The sequence below is a fragment of the Ruditapes philippinarum genome, unplaced genomic scaffold (genome assembly GCF_026571515.1).
Source record: "Ruditapes philippinarum isolate M1 unplaced genomic scaffold, ASM2657151v2 ctg796_1_1_1_1, whole genome shotgun sequence".
NCBI lineage: Eukaryota > Metazoa > Mollusca > Bivalvia > Venerida > Veneridae > Ruditapes > Ruditapes philippinarum.
This window is the reverse complement of record NW_026856503.1, coordinates 91,563-115,469: the sequence shown is the minus strand read 5'-3', so window position 1 is coordinate 115,469 and position 23,907 is coordinate 91,563. Positions and strand designations below refer to the sequence as shown.

The 23,907-nt window shown below is 33.6% G+C and overlaps 2 protein-coding genes and 1 long non-coding RNA gene across 3 annotated transcripts; 2 read left to right on the top strand and 1 right to left on the bottom strand.

Moving 5' to 3' along the window:
- The first annotated feature begins 1,701 nt into the window (after positions 1 to 1,701).
- On the top strand, positions 1,702 to 7,346 carry LOC132746779 (uncharacterized). Its single transcript, XM_060736028.1, has 3 exons — positions 1,702 to 1,859; positions 3,968 to 6,670; positions 7,107 to 7,346. The coding sequence occupies exons 1-3, from the start codon at positions 1,817 to 1,819 to the stop codon at positions 7,286 to 7,288; spliced, it is 2,928 nt and encodes a 975-aa protein (XP_060592011.1). The 5' UTR covers positions 1,702 to 1,816; the 3' UTR covers positions 7,289 to 7,346.
- A 3,977-nt stretch (positions 7,347 to 11,323) lies between these two features.
- LOC132746778 (uncharacterized) lies at positions 11,324 to 20,039 on the top strand. Its single transcript, XM_060736027.1, has 3 exons — positions 11,324 to 11,438; positions 15,962 to 19,245; positions 19,800 to 20,039. The coding sequence occupies exons 2-3, from the start codon at positions 16,980 to 16,982 to the stop codon at positions 19,979 to 19,981; spliced, it is 2,448 nt and encodes an 815-aa protein (XP_060592010.1). The 5' UTR covers positions 11,324 to 11,438; positions 15,962 to 16,979; the 3' UTR covers positions 19,982 to 20,039.
- A 301-nt stretch (positions 20,040 to 20,340) lies between these two features.
- LOC132746777 (uncharacterized) lies at positions 20,341 to 23,874 on the bottom strand. The gene is made up of 3 exons (XR_009628032.1): positions 23,803 to 23,874; positions 23,159 to 23,319; positions 20,341 to 22,153 (listed from the first exon to the last, which is right to left on the bottom strand). It is a non-coding gene; the product is annotated as an uncharacterized LOC132746777 (long non-coding RNA).
- Positions 23,875 to 23,907: the final 33 nt, after the last annotated feature.

Sequence of the window (23,907 nt, the reverse complement as noted above, 5' to 3'; positions counted from 1 at the left end):
TGCATACTTGAATTCTTGATTTAATTTGAAAATTTATAAAAATGTACATTGTTATACTTGATTATTAAACTTTGACATTGTTTAAACAACAGATCTATCAAGAGGTGAGTATGTAGGAGATATTACACAATCGCACTTATTTACATCTGTACGATTAAACATTGTTATCTTTTACATTAAAATTTCAATTTTCAGCTTGGCGTACTTAACAAAAACAACGAGCAAAGAGTATATGCAGTTTTACGTTTGTAAATAATAATTGCAGATATAAACAAAATGAGCATACAAATCAGAATTGTTTTCAACAGAATACACTTGAAGATGCACTTTCTTGCTATTGATGCAACTTTTCGACTGCAAACAGAAAACATGATGACTGTTCGAGACTAATACATTCTGTAGTCTTCACATTAAACACGACACATATAAAGAAACGTTCACAATCTAAACATTAAACACTTTATTTGTTTTGATTGCCCTTAACAACAAAATACAATGTATCTTAAACATATTTTATGTGTTATAAACTTTTCGCTGATCATTTAGAACTATACTGACCCCTCGAATCATAATTTTATAGCTTAAGCTTAATATAGTGTATTCTTGCTGCGCAGGTATCTATTAACAAGGAAGACGATAAAATCACACGTGCGAGCGCGTCGTGTTTTTTTTCCACGTTTTTAATATGCTTTATTTAGGGCGTCATGCAAAAATAGCTAATTGCGATGGATGCCTAGTGGTTTCCTAAGCACACGTGACGGTTTCTTTATATGAAAAAAAAAAAGAATCAAACGTATATTTTTGTGCAATAATAAAACGAATGCATTTTATTCGTGTATTGTACTCGTATTGTGCAGAAGTGCTCGGATTTATAAAATCACTCGCCCTGTGGGTTTGGCCTTTTAATGCGTCCTCGTGCTTCTCCACAGTTGTGAATGCACGAGAAAAGTTACATGTTTTTATCCAGAACAGACATAACCACACCTAGATGTTCAATACTTTCCTTCTCTTATTTTGTTTTAAGGTTCTTTCACAGGACAAATTATTGTGACAAAACGAAGACCAGTGATTAGATAATTACAATACATATTTAATTGAAACCTGCTAGTAAATAATACAATTTAATGTAGTTTCCACTCGTTTGGAGCGCGTAAAAATCTTTGTTGAACTCACAAAATTTCTGCTAGGCAGAAAGAAAAGCTGGCGGCTGTTTCAAATAGTAACCAGGACGATGATAAAGATAACGTTATCTGTGTCTTTGGTGTACTTTACTTAATTCATAGACGTCTTAAACTTTATGACATTTGTCTTGTAAAAGTAACATTTCTTATCTTTGACAAATATGCTCTATTATCATTAAAAACGTAAACACTACATGCCATTTTGACGTTGAAATCATTGAAAACAAAAACAAGTACTTGATGTATTCGGTGCAGTATTTCTTAAGGCGATAGTTTGGCAGCGGCCAATACCAAACGATTTAGCTTCGAAAATAAGAAGCAGTCGAATTTGGGTACTAAATGCTTTTGGTGTTTTAAGCAACTGTTACATTTGAATTGTTACAAATTAACATTTTGTTTTTAAACACATCTGATAGTCGATGGACCTTCCATTTTGTCTGATCATCACATTGGATCTATAGATGTGTTTATACTATTGCGAAACAGCAATGCCGTCACCTTTGCCCTTTATTCACGTACATGGTCACCTTTGCCATGACATCTCGACTATTTACTAGACCATCAACACATTACACTATATAAGAAGCATCCTTTAAGGGTATTTTCATAACTGAAGTAAACAACAATAGTAAGAGATGAAGACAATAGTTTGTATAGTGATCGTAGTGGCATGTAATGGTAAGTTGTTTGTTACTTGTTTTTTTTTATTGATTTATTTTTTATTTTAATTTTGTTTGTGTTTTTAATTTTTGTTGTTTTTTATCGATTTATTTTTTATTTACTGGTTTCTTTTTTCCCTTTTTTTTAATTCTTCCAAACAGTCATTTCATTAATTCACAAAGTTAAAAGTTACAACGGCAAAAACAACAAATCTGACATTACTTTTTAAAATCAATAAAGAATTCAGTTATTTCAATATCACAAGACGGCCATCTTCTCAATTAAAGGTGAAAACGAATCATTTGAGCCGTGTCACGACAAAACCAACATAATGCGTTTGCGACCAGCATGGATCCAGACCAGCCTGCGCATCCGCGGATCCATGCTGTTCGCTTACCAACTCTATTACAAGTAGAGAAACTGATAGCGAACATCATGGATCCTGATCAGACTGCGCGGATGCGCAGGCTGGTCTAGATCCATGCTGGTCGCAAACCCATTATGTTGGTTTGTCGTGACGCGGCTCATTTAGTTTTTTGTAATGAGTGGACACGTATGACTATATTTAAATTTATTTCGATGCTATAATTTACGTTACCCTTTAAAAGTGCCTAGTTAAAAATAACTGTGCGCTTACAAATAGCAACAATAATAGTTAAATAGCGACTAGCTTAGTTATTATCATTGACATTCATTTATTAAGAAAACTTAAATACTTCAGTATCAAATACTTTATCTTATGACAAACATTTTGGGAATTAAAACGTCAATTATAACTAACGCCAACAATTGAGCCGTGTCACGACATAACCAACATAATGGGTTTGCGACCAGCATGGATCTAGACCAGCCTGCGCATCCGCGCAGTCTGATCAGGATCCATGGTGTTCGCTTACCAACTCTATTACAAGTAGAGAAACTGATAGCGAACAGAATGGATCCTGATCAGACTGCGCGGATGCGCAGGCTGGTCTGGATCCATGCTGGTCGCAAACGCATTATGTTGGTTTTGCCGTGACACGGCTCAATTTAGTATTTAAAACATAGAATGTTATACGATGAGATGTTTTAAAAGTGTTCAAACAACTGTTTAGATTTTTGGAATATTATTCTGCTAAATAAATTATACGGATTTCTAGAAGAGTGTTCTTGTCATTCGTAAAATATCTTCCTCTTAGTAGGGAGAGCGTCGTATATTTAAATTCTTATTTGCCAGTTCCATCATCTGGCTAGGCACATTCTTTTCCGTTAGGCTTGATCCTAGAACAAAATATTATTCATACAAATGTTCATACTACATCACTTAAAATAATATCAACATTTTTTTTTTCAAAAATAATTTAATATTTTCTTTTGTTGTTTTTCATAAAAATTTGTTCAAAATATTTCCATTGTAGACCAATCCACTTTAACGGTTTTCGCATTATATAAGTGATAAGGATCTATATATAAATTTTGTTTTAATACTCTCAAAAATTTAATAATACGTTTCTTTGAGCGAATCCTCTTACTACACTTTTTCACTTCAATATTTTTATTTCAAAATTTTATTAAGGCACAAACATGTCTATTGCTAAAAACTATAATGGCGTGTACACAAATTAATAACATATAACCAATGGGGGAAAAAACAATCTAAATGCGAGAAAAGTAATATTCCATACATAACTTCACAGTCATGAAATAAAAAATATATATATATATAATTATTAGTGTTTGAAATTAGTTGGAAGTTAATAGTTTTATCTCTAGCTCATGTTGCATAGCAAATAAATTTAGACAATTTCCTACTAATCAAAGCTTTTGTATGGTTACGATTCAATTCTTTTCTTTTAACATTTAATTGTATTTCCTGAAAATAACTACAGAAAATGATTAAAGTAGCAGTACTAATTACTTAAATACACATAAAATAGGAAATCTAAGAAACCCGTGAATTGTCAGTTGTAACTATTAAATATTCGTTAGAAATAACTAATAATTTTCTTATGCCGGCAATTGAAAATAAAATAAAACTAACTGAAAATAAAAGATTGCATTGTATATTAGCAGAGGAAATAGTTAACTTAATAATTCAAAACATCTACACATGTTTATGATGTCTTGTATCTATTTAAATATTTCAGATGCTTTGGCTTTGTTACCAGTGCCATTAGAAAAGCAGTTGATAGAAAATGTGAACAGGTATAAAGAAAGCAACTTCCGGTGGAATGTACGAAATCTTGACGAAGACAGCTTCATATCGTTGAGGAAACTAGAGGAGAAAAAAGACAGAGACTTTACTGAGTATCTTAAAATAAAGCAGAATGAAGCCAGAAATAAATTAAACAATAAGAGTCCAAATTCACATTCACCAAGGAATGTAATGATGACTTTAAAAGAGGTTGAACCAATGACCATGATGTACAGCAACAAGTTGGAAACTACAAATCTAGAGCCACTGTCAATGTTGTACAGCAAAGAACCACCACAAGTAATGATGTACAACGCAAAAGATCTGCAGCCGTCACCGATGATGTACAGGAACAATTTAGGCACCGGTACTCTGCCAATAGAAATTACTGGCAAAAGGTCACCACAAGTGATGATGTACAATGCAAAAGATATGCAGCCATCGTCAATGCTATATAGTAACACATTAAATATTGAAAACCTTCAGCCTTTATCAATGATGTACGGAAAGAGGTCACCACAAGTGATGATGTATAATGCAAAAGATATGCAGCCATCAGCAATGCTATACAGTAACATATTGGATATCGATCATCTTCAGCCATTATCTATGATGTATGGAAAAGGGTCACCACAAGTTATGATGTATAATGCAAAAAATATGCAGCCATCATCAATGCTATACAGTAACAAATTGGATATCGATAATCTTCAGCCATTGTCAATGATGTACGGGAAAAGGTCGCCACAAGTGATGATGTATAATGCAAAAGATATGCAGCCATCGGCAATGCTGTACAGTAATTCATTGGATGCAGATAAACATCAACCCTTGTCAATGATGTACGGAAAAAGGTCGCCACAAGTGATGATGTATAATGCAAAAGATATGCAGCCTTCCGCAATGCTGTACAGTAATTCATTGGATGCAGATAAACATCAACCCATGTCAATGATGTACGGAAAAAGGTCGCCACAAGTGATGATGTACAATGCAAAAGATATGCAGCCTTCCGCAATGCTGTACAGTAATTCATTTGATGCAGAGAAACATCAACCTATGTCAATGATGTACAAAAAGAGGTCACCACAAGTGATGATGTACAATGCAAAAGATATGCAGCCATCATCAATGCTATACAGTAACACGTTGGATATCGATAATCTTCAGCCATTGTCAATGATGTACGGAAAAAGATCACCACAAGTGATGATGTATAATGCAAAAGACATGCAGCCATCGGCAATGCTGTACAGTAATTCACTGGATTCAGATAAACATCAACCCTTGTCAATGATGTACGGAAAAAGGTCGCCACAAGTGATGATGTATAATGCAAAAGAGATGCAGCCTTTGGGAATGCTGTACAGTAATTCACTGGATTCAGATAAACATCAACCCTTGTCAATGATGTACGGAAAAAGGTCGCCACAAGTGATGATGTATAATGCAAAAGAGATGCAGCCTTTGGGAATGCTGTTCGGTAATTCACTGGACGAAGATAAACATCAACCCATGTCAATGATGTACAAAAAGAGGTCACCACAAGTGATGATGTACAATGCAAAAGATATGCAGCCATCGGTAATGCGATATAGTAACACATTGGATACAGTTAATCATCAACTAATGTCAATGTTGTTCGAGAAAAGGTCCCCACAAGTGATGGCATACAAAGCCGTGCTAAATGATAAAAAACCTAGGCATATCATGATTTGTGCTGGAACCAATGTCTCTGTTACTACCATAGAGAGAAATGAATCGGCAAACCAGAACAATCAAGTGATAGAGCTTTCAAGTTTTATAAATCAGTGGTTCAAAATGACTTATACACTTGTCAAGGAGGCACCTTTAGAAGAAAGCAAATTTTTTAGCACATGGAAACAGACTATCTCTATTTTTGGGCATGATGATTTAACTCGACAATACTTTAAACTAAAATATCCAGCTTTGAGTCAAGAAACAGTAATACATGAAATTTCAAAATCCAATGTCTTTGAAAAACTCTTCTGGCCTTTTGCTTACGACATTGGTTTCATGAATCAAAAACTTGGTCTTCTTGGTTTCTCCGGATTGGTCGCAACACCAGAAAAACAGAAGCTTATGTTTTATGAAATTCTTGAAAAGTTCCAAACTCTAAAAATTCCTGTTCAGAGCAATAAGATAGTATACAGTTTTAATGATTCCCTTGTGATCGATGCATTAAATTGTTCTGGTCTTCAAGAAATGAGCAGAGAATATGTAGATGCGGGACTTCATTTGTATACACTAGAAGAACAAGCTTATATACTAGGGAAAGTTGAAGCAGCGATGTCACTTATAAATGACACAATGCCAGAACTATACAAAGTTATTCATCAAATTGTATCATGCATAGCGTTTTACAAGGCAGAGCATCCGGGTTTTGCTGGTGGAAGTATAAGTTCTGCTCTCGGGCTTATCTGGCAAGATCCTAATTCATATAAGGAACAGACAGTGGCGCATTATGCCGAACAAATAGTCCATGAATTTATACATACATCTTTATTCCTTGCCGACCTTGTACATGGAACATTTTCTGACTACAGATTGCTCTCCATGGCAAAAGTCTATTCACCAATACGTCATGAACTTCGTGATTTTGACAAAACCTTTCATGCCTCTTATGTTTCGACAGGTAGGTATATCATTATAATACCTTGGAAGTTAAGTATGTAACATGCGACATGTTGATGAAATACGAATAGCGTTCGACCCTAAATTACAAATGGTCCAGCCTTATTTATGGACATTTCAATATGTTAAAATTTCGTAAAAAATAGACTTCGAATAGTTTTATAAAACATGCATGTTTTGCAATAATACACGTGGATTTGTAGTAATATCAAGAACAAAATAACAACGAACACAAGTTTTGAGAAGAAGTCTCATATTGTCGTTACATGTAAAAATGCAGTTAATATCTAAGGAAAAATAGAAAGTTTTCACAGGCAAACTTTCACTTCATATTTAAAAAGAAATGAACAAGGCAAAGAGAATCTTTGTCACTAACAATTTCATTTGTTTTTTCTTTTTTAATGTCTCAATTAAGTGGATGTTTCTTGATATTTTAGGGGTTGCTCTTTTCCATGCACGAGCTGGTAACTGGGAGAAAGCAGTTAAACTTGCTGAACCATTGAGAGCATCTGTAGAAGGTCTTACTATGTTAGATAATGAAGTGGGCGTACTGAATGATTCGGGAAGAGCCATGTTACAAGCCATGGAAGATTTCTTATTTGTTATTCGTCTTATGTGAAAGTTTTGAGTTAAATATTATAATTAAATGTTTTATATAATAAAAGGTTTATTTTTTACATTGTGTAACTTTTGTTGCTATTATGAATCGAAATAAAATTTCGATTAGCCATCTATGAGATTTATCCTAAATACAAATGAGATCATATGGAGCATTAAAATAATACATGAGAACATCAGTCATTTTGAGAAGGGTAGATATACGAGTATTTGACAATCTATTTTGTTGTACTTGCTACACAATGTGTGTCATAAATGAACTTTAAAAAATCTTGATAAAGGGATATCCCTCGCTGATAAAGAAATAAGTTTTCAAGTAACGCTTACACAATAACATTTGTTATCTTATGTTCGACTACATGTATTTGTTACATTTTCATAAATTTGTAAAAGGAATAAGAAAGGTAACAAGAAAATATTCTAGTTTTTGAAATAAAAGGAATTATATTTAATTCATACCACAATACAAAAGAACATTTTAGTTTTGAAAAGGCAAACTCTTAGTTACTGAAGTAAAGGTAACAAATACTGAATGTTCAGCAAAATCATGATAAACTAATAAAGATATTTTGATATAAATACAAATAATGATCATTTTGACGTAAGTCGCATCGTGTATTCCTACTTTGTTTTCGCGGCGAACAACAAAGAGAAAGACAAATTTAGGCATAAATACAATATATAGAAAGTGTCGTGTTTTTGCATCTTATTTGTCTAGCCTCAGCATTTTTGCTTTTTCGCATTGTTGTGCCTTTCCTCATTCGCAACAACGCAAATAAATGGAGATGCGGAAATGTAAAAAACACAAAGAAGCGAAAAAAGTTTAACTTTGCCGTAGTTTCGCATTTTGCCCCGAAGATGCATAGATACGACAGGAGTTTGCGAAAACGCGACACATGTTATGCATCGACGGCATGGCATCAATCAGCCATCATGCAATTGTGTACACATTTCAACAGAAGCTAAATGACAAAAAAATCAATGCACGGTTATTATTTCAATGTTTGTAGACAAAAATATATACCAAAATTGCAGTCATAAACCATTCAACTTCTATTATTATGCCGATGGCAAGTGCTCTTCAATCATTGAACTTATCTATAAATTGCAAAAAAAAGCTAAAAACGACGAGATGGATGCCTTTGAAGAAGAACAACGTGAAAAAAGCTTTAAGATTATTTTCATGTAAGAAAACGAAAGGGTCAATGTACTCAAAACGTGAAAAACGATAAAAAATATGTTGCTGCTAAAGAAAGAAAAGTTATAATACACACGTTAAAAAAGACTTAATTTCATATCTTTAACGTAAATATAAGCTTAGAATTGTATGCTAAGATGTATTATATAAAATATATATTTTAACGACATTTCAAGTCAAATCCAAACTTATAATCAAGAAATGTAAAAATGTAAATACATGTTTTGACAAAAAAATAAAGAAAATTCAATCGTATCTTTCTTTGACGATATTTTCTTCTTGAAGTTTCTTTTAACGTTATTTTGCATTGTTGTTCTATACCCTTTTCTTCACTAAATTCTACTCTTTACTTTTCTTTGCAGACTGTTTTTATTCTCTGCATTTCCTAACATATCAGCACACGAAATTGTATTATATTTATTGTATTGTACGATATTTCTGTTTTATCTTTGCTACAAATGAATGGTTATCGCCTATCAATGAAATATTCTGATGAAAAATTTAAAATGTCAAGTCTGTCTAAAACCATAAATATACATAAAGTACTGCCCATCAAGAAATGTTAAGACTAAAATAAACGTGTAATTTTGTACAGTCTAATCTTTAAAACTTATGTACTTTTTAAGTTACACGTGCACTTTTGAACAATTTGCTGTTTTTAGGCGACATTTAGGCAGTGATTTCAATAAATTTAATTTACGTCAATGACATGTCAGCGGTATTGAAAAATAGACTATTGCTATATGCTGATGACTCTGGAATACTTGTTTCTGGAAAAAATTACCTGAGGTGGAAATTTCTGTATCTGAAGATTTGTCCTCAGTAAGTCAATAATAAATTGATAATAAGTTATCGTTGCACTTAGGTAAAACTGAGTCCATTGTGTTTGGGTCTAAACAAAAACTTAGGTCACATTCCAAATTAAACATAAACTGTAATGACACTGCAATAGAAGCATCCACATCCATTAAATATCTTGGGGTAACTATTGATTAGTACCTGTCCTTTGGTTACACGGCAGACTCAGTAATTCAGAAGGCTAACGCCTGGTTAAAGTCCTTTTACCGTAAGAAAAGTTTTCCTTACACAGCATACCAAAAAAACTGCTTGTCAATTCCTTAATTCAGTGCCACTTTGACTATGCCTGCTGTGTCTGGTAAAATGGTTTAACTCAGGTCTTGAAAAATAAATTACAGACAATACAAAATAAAATGATGAGATTTGTTCTAAACCTTGATTCCAGAGTTCATATTGGCCCTTCCCATTTTAAACCCCTCATTGGTTACCAGTTTGTGAAAGAGTTGAACAAATCATGTTATGTCATGTTTTTAAAGTTAAAAACCAAATGGCCCCAGAGTACGTAAGTGATTGTTTTGTTTTTCAGGAATCTATGCATTCTTATTGCACCAGACTGAGTAAAAATGGAGGGTATTGTCTTCCTAAGGTTAAAGGTTCCGGGTCAAAGTCTTTAAGTTTTATTGGCGCTAAACTATGGAACAGTTTTCCAACTTGTATAACTGAAATTAACAAATTTCATCGTTTAAAGCCTTAAAAAGTCACTTTTTAAGTAGCATGTAAGTGTTTTTCTTAAAATTTCTTGCAAGAAAATTTTATATGTTTTCATTTTTTTTTTATTGAAATATTTTTCGGCTCAGGTTTACTGTTTCATTTTTTTTTTTTTGAAATTTGTTTTAAATTTTTTATTAAGACTTTAAAAACTTTATCCTTTTTTTGAATAGCGTAATCTATGGCATGTCCTTTCCTTACATACTTAAAACAACTGTGATAATTGTTTTTAATGTAATCTTTTCTTAATATGTACATGATTATTTCTTAAAGTGATACTGACTTTTTATTTACATTACCTTACATTTTAAAATGTGATAATTTTAAATGATATACTTCATTAATGTGATTTTTCTTATAATTAGTGAGATTTTTTTTTCCTTTATGAAATACCTCTCTGTCATGCCACCAAATGGTAAGGACCACAATGGAAATAAGAGCTTGCTCTTATTTGTGCTATCCTTGGTTTTGGGAACATGTCATAGTTTACATAATATAGTATTTATTCATTTATTTACTTATTTATTCATTTATTTGTAATTGTTTTAATCTACATTGTGTTTGTTTATCATGTAACATGTTTACCTTTATGCCGAAATCTATCTATCTATGTATCTATGTATCTATCTATCTAAAGCTACATGTCTCCAGATGAGTCAAAACATTTCAATTAAATCAAACTTGAGAGAAATGTACTAAGATGTAAGTTCAAGATTCAAGTAGTATTTTACATATTAAATGCGATTAATGACCAATTTTACAGTATTTACAGCTATATTTCTACTGCGCTACTAACGCAGTAAAGGCTATTTAACCATATTTTGACCTTTCTTTTGGTAATTTTCATGGATATTGAAAGTGCCGCTGATAATGTGTAAATTCCTTCTTTTTGGTTACTTCACAGTATTACACATTTAGATACATTTTCAAAAATTTCATGAAAATTAGAATGAATCTGGAGGCGTGCTGCTTTAAAAGAAGCTGTCGATTTTGGATAATACCCATGCTTTTGATGTTGAAGCAAAAGATATATGCGTCATGTAGCAACATTTAACTTTTGTGCTTTGTTGTTTTCTTTTTTTGTATTATGTTTGTTTTCTTTTCTGTTTTTTATTTGCTTATTGTTTTTTGTTTTGCAATTTTACAAATAAATTAACTTTGATATTAAACGGACTTTTCATTTTTTTCTAAATAGTGACTTGAACCTATGTAATGTAAACAGCAGTGATGGATCATTTTCGGCTTCAATGATAACATTTGCTATGACATATGACACTACCTCGTATATAAGAACCATCAATGAGCACATTATTCATTCACTGACCTTTACAGTATTAAAGAGGAATGAAGACAATAATTTGTCTAGTGATCTTGGTGGCTTGTTATGGTAAGTTGTTAGTTTTTAAAGTTTTAAAATTCATTAATGTACACTTTTTTAATTTGGATAGATCTGACATTAATTTTTTTTTCAAACTGAGTTGAGAAGTGTCACGAGGTATAAGAAAGAAATAATAATCCCTAAAGTAAGTTAAAAACGTAAAAAAACTGAAAGTGTTGCAGGCTCGGTTTGATTGAGCATGTTCGGTTTGATTGAGTCTGTTCATGGACAGTACTGGAAAGTGCAAGCTACTGTCCATGTCCCCTGGCACCAGCTTAAGCAGTATTCAACTTTTTTACGTGCAATGGTAAAAATTTTGAGCAGATGTGTTCATACGGCGGTGATCATGGAATGTGACACTTTAGTGTCATTTCATGAAAAGCGGCGTGTGGTATCCAGGTGAAAAAATATCTGTGCCCTAAAAGAGAAAACGATGGGCGTAACTTAACAAAATGGAACTTTGAAAGGGGATCAGAACAAATGAAGTCTGCATACATGATGCGAAATAAGAATCTCGCAAATGTAAAGTGAATTACAGAAACTAAAGTGAAGTATCTTAAGTAAAATTTAGCCTTTCAATGAAAAACAAAATCTGGCAGAGAAGCGATTCAAAGATTGCAAGAAAAAATTGTTTGAGAAACAGAGTTGTTCAAAGCGGAAGTAAAAACTCGCCTGCAAGCTTGTGTAATCTTTAAGTTAGTCTAGATTCGTAAAGTAAGATATATTTGACTGTGAAAATGCATAATGTTGCCGACTCATAGACGATACTATCAATTAACATGAAGCATGATGAACGACGCGTTCGGGTTAGAGATTCTCGGGTGGGGGGAATTGGCCTCGAGGCTACATAACTTTCTTCAGAACTAAGTGTGAATTCGCGAGATATTTAGTGTAAATATAATACATGAGATCTGCGTTTGTGCATAAAACATTTCTTTATCCGTTCTGACACTGTATTGACGTCTTGGAGGAAGACTGGTTCTACGAAAACACGAAGGAGTGATCAATGTGTCATCTTCGATGCAACCCCAATAAGTAACAAAAAGACTGGTGCTGGAATAAATGTCTTGACCTTAAAAAATTTAACACAAAGGTTTATCTGATGTTTTTTAAATGCTTAGAGATTATTAATGTTAATAAGTACTCCGTAAGCGAATCGAAAATGGAGGAGGGGGCGATTAGGTATACATCAACATATTGGCCAGCTAGCCAGGTCATCTGATTATAAGACTTATCCAGTCATTTTTCTAACGCAGTCACAGAGACATGAGCCGCTTTGCTTAAATAGAATAAAATCTCGATGTTTCGCTTATAACATTCGTCACTTTGTTAAAATGTACAAACATGTATATACATTCTTCTTAATCTCTAACTAAGGAACTAAGCAACAAAATTTTCTCACTATATTATAAAAAGAATAAAAAGGATCAAAATCAATATAAAAAAATCAACGCAAAATAGTGATTTTTGGCAATTTTGAGATGTCCCCTCGTTGCCATGTAACAGGAAATGTAAGACTGAGCATGTTGTTAGTCTGATTAGTATTGAAGCATTTTTTATAGTTTTATAGCAATTTGAACTTGTAACGGGAGATTTTTCAATGAAAACAGCCATTTTCACAAAATGCTCATGCAGTAATTGGTTAAAGCAGAGACATAGATAACAGAGATAAGCAGCTCTTATATACTCTATTGAAATATCAATCATGCCTATCAAAAAGTGAAAAAATAGGCATTTTGTATCAAATAAAACTTAATGGATGTACATTTGATCCTTTAATATTATATACTATTTGAAAGGTAAATCTTTTATCTATTGATGCATGTTAAAATATTGGTAACTTTTCATACCTTTCACTTAGAAAAACATAGCAGAACATACCCACTGAGCCAGTTTTTTCCGTCATATGAATAGTTTCGTAACAAAAATTATTAAGGTAGAACGCGACACTTTGGGAACTTTCGAGCAGCGTCTTGAAAATTGGCATGCAAACAGTTGACCATATTTCTGATTAAATTCCGTTGATTTTATTTCAATAGTTTAAGCCAATTTTTGTACACACGGCGTCAAAGTTGACCATCAACATTCACAAAAAAGAGCAAGCAAGCTCTTATTTCCATTGTGGTCCTTAGCATTTGGTGGCAAAAAAATCAAAAATTTATTTCAGGAATTTTTTAATAAGCCGCTTTAAAGCCGAAAAAACTGAACGTCAAATTTTACACAAAATTAACAGTTTTCTTTCCATTTTTCAAACATTTTTTGGCGTAAAACGATAAATTTTATATCAGCTTAAAGGAAAAAATAATTTCCGTCGAATGCTGTAGAATTTAGGATATTTTGTCCGCAAATGGCGTTGAAATACCCGTAACAGTTGCCAAGGATACGCAACAACGTCATGTTAAAAAACGGGCTTTGATGGTCAACTTTGACGCCGTGTGTACAAAAATTGGCTAAAACTATTGAAATAAAATCAACGGAACCTTATCGGAAATATAATCAACTTTTTGCATGCCAATTTTCAAGGCGCTACTCGAAAGTTCGCAAAGTGTCGCGTTCTACCTTAAGTAGTTCTCTTTAAAAATTGATGTATCATTTATTTAAATGGGAACTGTAAATGTTTTACCTGCAGCCATAGACAAATGCATAAGCTTTCAGAAAATGTATTATTTTACTGATTTTGATGTCTGGTTAATAAGTTTTACTTGCTACAAGGTTTAAGTTTAGCAGGCACGCGTGATATTTTAACTGGCTAGGCAGTTGCCTATCTCTGTTATCTATGTCTCTGGTTAAAGGAGCAGTATAAAATCGAAGGCAGCATAAAAATATATTGTTTTTAAAGCTTGTTACTATTTTATATGTGTGCATTTATGTCTGGGATATTTCTTTACCTGCCTATTAAAATTAAAAAAGAAAGAATTATAAGACCTGTTATACATATCGATAGTTTTGCTTATCTGATGATACTTGTAATGTAATTGTAATGATGATGATGACAACGTTAGCATATGTAATGTCACAACAACTCCCTCCCCCAAAGGAAAAATGCATATCAGACCGTTGTTATAATTATTTTGTTCTTCTTTATAATCATTTGTTACAGATTTTATGATAACGACCCCGAATTCATGTCAATTTTACATGGTGCAATAATCGTGGTTTTATCTGTTTAGTTTTTTGTCCAGTCGTGATGCCATTTAAGCAGTTTACTTGAAATAGCTTTATAGCCTATAACTCAACCAGTCGGCATGTGTTTCTATTCAAATGAACGATCGTGCGTTACTTTGACACCATCTAAGCAGAGGTGCAAAATTGATAAGACTCAAGTACTGGATTGGATGGGTTTCCTTCTTTCCTTGTCTGTACACTAGCATGAATGTTATAACTATCAACTACGCTCCCTTCGCAGCTCACTAAATACACTCACGTTACTTCAGACAGTGAGCGATAGTGGAACATTCGACCGATGTGCAGGAGTGTATCAACAACGAGCGTCTGTAAATAGAGTCTCAAAATTCTTTTTTTAAGGAACATAACGTTGTGGGGTAAAAATATTGCAACAGCTTTTAGTGGCACTGCGGGGATCATTCTCGTCTTGCAGTAACAATACATCTATCTCTGTATATAACCGATGCAAAGCCAAACAAATGCGACAAATATGATTGAATAGATGCGCAGAGCAAACTTAATGTATCTCTATATCCATCCATCGTTCGTTAGTTCGTTCGTACTAATCCTAATCTATTTTTATCAAGCCTTATCTATAAACGCTGTCCGAAAAGTAGCGCACTCCACTTTACTTATCGCAAGTAGGACTAACTAAGGTTCTTGTACATATATTGATATTCCTAGGTTTATGAACTTTGATCTTATGTTTTTTACAGGTCACAATGACATTCAACTTTGACTTTTTTATCTCAAAGTGGCGTGTCATGTAGAACTTATGAATGTGATTACAACATGTTAGTGTCAAAGATTGAATACCGCTTAAGCCAGTACTAGGGGCATGAGAAATGTTGCACTTTTACATTATTTCTCATTTACAGGCTCAATTAAACCGAGTCCAATTATTTTCTTATTATAGTGTTGCTTTAATTGCTTCCAAGAGATTACCCGTTTTCCAGATTCACTACACCACGTGTGACATCGGTAAAATCATCCCAGGTACTTCGCCTCAGTGTTTTCTGGTCCTTCGGAATTCTTGATTTTAGCATGTTAGTGTTGAAGAATAAATACTGCTTAAGCCGGTGATAGGGGGCGTGAGGGATTTTGCACTTTTACATTATCATTATGAACAGACTCAATCAAACCGAGTCTGCAATTTTCATATTATATTGTTGCACACACGCACGCATGCACACGCACGCACGCACACGCACGCACACACATACACACACACACACACACACACAGGGTACTAGGTTATTGTAATATATATTGGAGTGAATATGATTGTCAATTGTTTACAACAAAACATAAATACATAATTTATCTTAAAGTATAAAGTATATATATATTGTACCTGAATATTTCAGATGCTCTGGCCATGTTAGCAGTTCCGTTGGAACGGCAATTGGTACATAATGTTCACAAGTATAAACAAAGCAATTTCCGGTGGAATGTACGAGATAATTATATTACGTTAAGACAGATAGAGGAGAGAAAGGACAAAGAATTTACTGAGTATCTAAAAACAAAGCAATATGAACCAAATAATAGAATTAATGTCAAAAGTCAAACAGAAAAAGATCTGCAGAAATTATCAATGGTTTTTAGCAATCAGTTAAGCATCGATACTTCTACGACAGAAAATACCTTCGATAAGAAAAATAATCAACCCTTAGCAATGGTCACAAAACGATCAGCAGAAAAGATGATGTACAATGCAAAAGATCCTCAGTCATCGACAATGCTGTTTAGCGACATATTTGATACAAATAGACATGAACCTTTGTCAATGGGAACAAAAAGATCACCAGAAGTGATGATGTACAATGCAAAAGATCCTCAGTCATCGGCAATGCAGTTTAACGACATATTTGATACAAATAGACATGAACCTTTGTCAATGGTAACAAAAAGATCACCAGAAGTGATGATGTACAATGACAAAGATCCTCAGCCATCGACAATGCAGTTTAACGACATATTTGATACAAATAGACATGAACCTTTGTCAATGGGAACAAAAAGATCACCAGAAGTGACGATGTACAATGCAAAAGATCCTCAGTCATCGACAATGTTGTTTAGCGACATATTTGATACAAATAGACATGAACCTTTGTCAATGGTAACAAAAAGATCACCAGAAGTGATGATGTACAATGCAAAAGATCCGCAGCTATCGTCAATGCTGTTTAACGACAAATTTGATACAAATAGACATGAACCTTTGTCAATGGTAACAAAAAGATCACTAGAAGGAATGATGTGTACAATGCAAAAGATCCTCAGTCATCGACATTGTTGTTTTAGCGACATATTTGATACAAATAGACATGAACCTTTGTCAATGGGAACAAAAAGATCACCAGAAAGTGACGATGTACAATGCAAAAGATCCTCAGTCATCGACAATGTTGTTTTAGCGACATATTTGATACAAATATACATGAACCATTGTCAATGGGAACAAAAAGATCACCAGAAGTGACGATGTACAATGCAAAAGATCCTCAGTCATCGACAATGTTGTTTAGCGACATATTTGATACAAATAGACATGAACCATTGTCAATGGGAACAAAAAGATCTCCAGAAGTGACGATGTACAATGCAAAAGATCCTCAGTCATCGACAATGTTGTTTAGCGACATATTTGATACAAATAGACATGAACCTTTGTCAATGGTAACAAAAAGATCACCAGAAGGAATGATGTACAATGCAAAAGATCAGCAGCCATCGGAAATGCAGTTAAACGACATATTTGATACAAATAGACATGAACCTTTGTCAATGGTAACAAAAAGATCACCAGAAGGAATGATGTACAATGCAAAAGATCAGCAGCCATCGGAAATGCAGTTAAACGACATATTTGATACAAATAGACATGAACCTTTGTCAATGTTTACAGTAACACCAGATACAAATAGACATGAACCTTTGTCAATGGTAACAAAAAGATCACCAGAAGTGATGATGTACAATGCAAAAGATGAGCAGACATCGACAATGCAGTTTAACGACATACTTGATACAAATAGACATGAACCTTTGTCAATGGTAACAAAGAGATCACCAGAAGTGATGATGTACAATGTCAAAGATCCGCAGCTATCGGCAATGCTGTTTAACGACAAATTTGATACAAATAGACATGAGCCTTTGTCAATGGTAACAAAAAGATCACTAGAAGGAATGATATACAATGCAAACGATCAGCATCCATCTACAATGCAGTTTAACGACATATTTGATACAAATAGACATGAACCTTTGTCAATGGTAACAAAAAGATCACCAGAAAGAATGATGTACAATGCAAAAGATCAGCAGGTCTCGACAATGCAGTTCAACGACATATTTGATACAAATAGACATGAACCTTTGTCAATGGTAACAAAAAGAACACCAGAATTGATGATGTACAATGTCAAAGATCCGCAGCCATCTGCAATGCTATATAACGACATTCTTTATGAAAATAGACATGGGCCCATGCCAATGGTTACAAAAAGAACACCAGAGGTGATGGTGTACAATGTCAAACATCAAGAGCCATCAAAACTGCTGTTTAGCGAGATTTTAGAAACAGATAAATATGAACCTTTGTCAATGGTAACAAAAAGGTCACCAGAAGGAATGATTTACAATGCAGAGATTGATGATAAAAACCCAACACATATAATGATTTGCGCTGAGAGCAATGTTTCTGCTTTTATCACGGTGAACAAGGAACTGACAAACGGGACTAATAAGGAGATACAGATTTTAAATAAAGAATTCAAAAACAGTAATACAAATCAGTGGTTTAAAATGGCTGATACATTCGTCAAGGAGGCACCTTTAGAAGAAAACATGTATTTCAGTAAATGGAAACAGACTATCTCTATTTTTGGGCATGATGATTTAACTCGACAATACTTTAAACTAAAATATCCAGCTTTAGGTAAAGAAGCAGTAATACGTGAAATTTCAAAATCCAATGTCTTTGAAAAACTGTTTTGGCCTTTTTCTTATGACATTGGTTTCATGAATCAAAAACTTGGTCTTCTTGGTTTCTCCGGATTGGTCGCAACACCAGAAAAACAGAAGCTTATGTTTTATGAAATTCTTGAAAAGTTCCAAACTCTAAAAATTCCTGTTCAGCGCAATAAGATGGTATACAGTTTCAATGATTCCCTTGTGATCGATGCATTAAATCGTTCTGGTCTTCAAGAAATGAGCAAAGAATATGTAGATGCGGGACTTCATGTGTATACATTAGAAGAACAAGCTTATATACTGGAAAAGATTGAAGCAGCGATGTCACTGATAAATGACACAATGCCAGAATTGCACAAAGTGATTAACCAAGTTGTAGCGGGCATAGCGTTTTACAAGGCAGAGCATCCGGGTTATGCAGGCGGGAGTGTCAGTTCAGCTCTCGGGCTTATTTGGCAAGATCCTAAATCATATAAGGAACAGACAGTGGCGCATTATGCCGAACAAATTGTCCATGAATTTATACATACATCTTTATTCCTTGCCGACCTTGTACATGGAACATTTACTGACTACAGATTGCTCTCCATGGCAAAGGTATATTCACCAATACGACATGAACTTCGAGATTTTGACAAAACCTTTCATGCTTCTTATGTTTCGACAGGTTAGTGTTTAATTATATTACCTTGAAAATATATAGCAAGTGGCATGTAAATGTAATACGAGCAGTGCTTGTTTTCCAAGAAACGTTCTGATTAACATTTTATAGTAGCGTTACTTAATACAGTGGTATTTGTTAAACTGATAAAATTTCTTTTATATTATGATGATTTTATTGAATAGATAAGCATTTCATGTGGACAAATATCAGTCAAGTGTATCTATTTTTTTCAAATATATAATTTTAATTGACTATGAATAGAATAATTCAAAATATCAAACAATATTGCACACGAATTTGCTTATAAAGGAAAGAATAAATCACGACAAACACATATTTTATTTTTTTAGATTTTATTTTGCAGTTACATGTAACGTAAAATATCTAATTTTTAAGGTCTACAGCAAGATTTTCCATAATTTAACAAAAAGGCGAAGAAGATCTTTGCCGCCTAATGTTTTACATTTTGTTGTATTTTTTATATTTCGATTAGATATAGTGAAATGCTTTTTCTAGTTTCCACTATCCAAATGATGTAAATGTATTTTTTATTTTAGGACTTGTTCTTTTCCATGCACGAGCTGGTAACTGGGAGAAAGCAGTTAAACTTGCTGAACCATTGAGAGCATCTGTAGAAGGTCTTACAATGTTAGATAATGAAGTGGGCGTACTGAATGATTCGGGAAGAGCCATGCTACAAGCCATGGAAGATTTCTTAATTCTAATTCGGCTCATGTGAAAATGTTAAGCAAAGTGTTATGTGAAAGTGTGTTATGCAAAAATATGATATAATTTAACATTGTGTTACTTTTGTTTAAATACTAGTATAATCAGGTATAGAATTGAGCCGCGTCACGACAAAACCAACATAATGGGTGTGCGACCAGCATGGACCCAAAACCACCCTTTTGCAACCCGGGCCCAGTCTTGTTTCAGGATCCATTTTGTTCGCTATCCAGTTTCCAAACTTTAAAAAAAGGGTTAAAAAAGCAAACAGAGGGGACCCCTGTTCAGACGCGGGGACCCATGCTGTCGCAAACGCCCCAAATTTTGGGTTTTTTTGTCGTGACGCGGCTCAATTAATTTGAATTTGAGAGAGATAAAAACTGAGCTTTTAAGTGTAGAATGAGAAAATCATTTATTAACAGAAATATTTTTACTGCCCGATGTATGTCCTAGAAAAAGGTTGCCACAATAATTTACAAACTGAATACAAACTGAACATGAAAAAATACTAGCTAGTGTGTGGGGTAAAAAAAAGAGTAAATATGATATATCTATAATTTTCATACCACAATGCAAATGATAAATGCACATTCATATTAGCAAATATTAAATGTTTTGTTAAAACATGATAAATGCTTTAAAAATTTTAATATAAATGCAACTTATGAAAGGGATGAAATACACGTTTGATTGATTTTGACAATGTCCTTTTCAGTACGTTAGTAAAATAAATAAATATACTGAATAATTACGCAATAATTTGCATAAGAAATAAGATGAAGAACTTATTGATAATGCAATTTGTACTTTGAATTAGATTTATTTATCATGAAATTCAATGCAAGATAAAATATGTGTCTCTCTGTAATATTTTGTTGAAAAAAAACAACATACATTATTTTGCTGGATACAGACCAAACATTCAATTTAAAGTCATTCAGCTTATTTTATAAATGACAGGCGATCGAGTTCCTTTTAATGAAATTACAGCTAAAAGCACCGGGGAAGTGCAAAAGCATTTGAGCCGCGCCATGACAAAACCAACATAATGCGTTTGCGATCCATGCTGTTCGCTGTCAGTTTCTCTACTTGTAATAGAGTTGGTAAGCGAACAGCATGGATCCTGATCAGACTGCGCGGATGCGCAGGCTGATCTGGATCCGTGCTGGTCGCAAACGCACTATGTTGGTTTTGTCGTGACGTGGCTCATTTATTTAAATTGATGAACCAAGACACTACGGTTTCATCACTATAGAATTAACTTAAAGTGACATGATGCTCATTCTGTCGGTGAGTTAGTAATATAGTTCAAGAGATTGACTATTAGTGATATTAGTGACTGACCAATAACTTATAATGAAAAATGTTTAGGATAAAACATTAAAACTACCCTTTTTTTCTTTCTTTTTTAAATAGATATGTTAAAACACATTTATTTTATAGTAATATCGGGCTATGTATTTTATCATGTGATGTTAAAATAAGAGATACTTTAACGATAATTCAACTCCAAAAGGGAAATCAAGGAATATATGAGCCGCGTCATGACAAAACCAACGTAATGGGTTTGCGACCTGCATGGATCCAGACCAGCCTGCGTGTCCGCGCAGTCTGATCAGGATCCATGCTGTTCGCTATTAGTTTCTCTACGTATTATAGGGTTTGTAAGCGAACAGCATGGATCCTGGTCAGACTGCGCGGATGCGCAGGCTGGTCTGGATCCTTGCTGGTCGCAAAACCATTATGTTGGTTTTGTCGTGACGTACTTATATGTATTAACATAAAATAAAGATAAATCAGTCATATCGAACCTTTCTACTACTGAGTTTGGGGTTATTACTAAATAATAGACGGGCGGCTATTAACCAACACTTGTACTAGTATTTGGCGTTCTTTTTAGAATGTAAATAGATTTTTTTCACAAATCCCAGACGATCTGAAGATGCTTTTTTACCACGAAATCATTTTTGTATTTTTTGTTACACATTCCCTTTTTTAAACGCTGTAGTGCCCTTTATTATCATCTGAGGGTTGGAAATATCTAGGCGTCTGATGTAACTCTTGGCTTTTTATAGTTCACGTCATAGAACGGGTATACTTTGGATTCTCTTGGTGATTGTACGGGTGAGTTTACAAACATGCGCTCAGATTCATGACTTCTATAAGAAGGTGGTCGTTCTCCAATCTGTAATCAAAGTTGTGTCTATATTAGGCAAATAACATTTCCAAACAATTAACAAAATTCAATTTTTATACCCATAACAACAGGTGTCAAGTGCTGTTCGGACCTGTAAAAGTTGTTCTGCACCTCAATACAAGGATGTTGCATTATTATAGTCTATCAGGATCATTGGGCTCAATTAATTTGGTTTTGAATGTGATCTCTGTTATTTTAGCTGATGCTAAGGGCTGTGAAAGTTGTTGAATTTTCATATCTCTCATGTACAGACAGAGTCTGCAATTTTCTAATTTTTTTTTAATTTGCTGTCGGTGCTATAGAGGGACTTTCCATTATCTGACAATCTTAATGAACAATCAAAATCTTTAACTAAATATATACTAGCAATACAGAGGTAACAGAATAGTAAAATATAAAAAAAATGAGCCGCGTCACGACAAAACCAACATAGTGCGTTTGCGACCAGCATGGGTACAGACCAGCATTCGCGCAGTCTGATCAGGGTCCAAACTGTTCGCTAACCAACTCTTTTACAAGTAGAGAAACTGATAGCGAACAGCATGGATCCTGATCAGACTGCGGATGCGCAGGCTGGTCTGGATCCATGCTGGTCGCAAACGCACTATATTGGTTTTGTCGTGACGCGGCTCAAATTATTCTATACAGTTATATCAAATCTATCATTCAACAGCTTTAAATAAATTATTGGCCCAAACAACAGTTTAAATATAATTCATAGGCGTGAATATAGTAAATGGAAGCATCATTCTGATAACCATAAAACGGCCACAATAGACGGCGACTTCGGTCATCTTGTGGTTACATGAAACAAAAACGCATATTAAGTCAAAATAATATATATGCAACGAGCATGCATTAATACAATAAGAACCATTTTATTAGAAATTGTTCCAATAGTAAATAATTAATACCCCATATAAGAAAGTTAGCTACTTGTGTAGGTATTAATTAAATTGGTTTAAAGATGAAGAAGCGACATATAAAACTTACCGTTGATATTGAAGTTAATCGAGATGATTTGTCGCGTAATCTTGGCCGTCCGTTCCTAAGTTTTTTATAAACACAGCATAGTGCGACAGACAGAGCAAATGCAAGAAGTACTGCGAACCCGGCGACGCCCAGGGCAACATATGTCAGAGTGTCAGTACCATCTGCAAAGATAAATTAAGGATTCATTTTTGTTACTAGTAAATAGAAACAGCGAAATGCTATTAAATGCTGAATAACTATTCTGTATACTGGATACACAAATGTAGACGACAGAAAACGTGAAAATAATATTGTATACGTAAAATGTTAAATGATAAGGTCGAACTATTTGGCGCTTAATGCAGCATGCCTCAAGATAAATGCTTTATTTAATTAAAATTTTGAAAATGTATTTAATTAAGTATTGTGAAGTGAACAAAGAAAATAATATATACATTGCTAATGGCATTTACAAGCCAAATAAATTACCAAAAAGAGGTCAAAATAAGCAAAATAGCGTTAGTCACGAAGATCATATAAGGTGATAAATACTGCAAAATCATACATTAGATGTATATCTTTTTTGAATCTTGAATCGTTTTACTTTTCTTAAAATCTTGGTACATTTTTCTCAAATTTGATTTTCTTGAAATATTTCTACTCACCCGGAGACGTGCAACTTTAATATGAAATTGTGTATTCATTCATTCATTCATTCATTCATTCATTCATTCATTCATTCATTCATTCATTAAATTCATTATTCATTA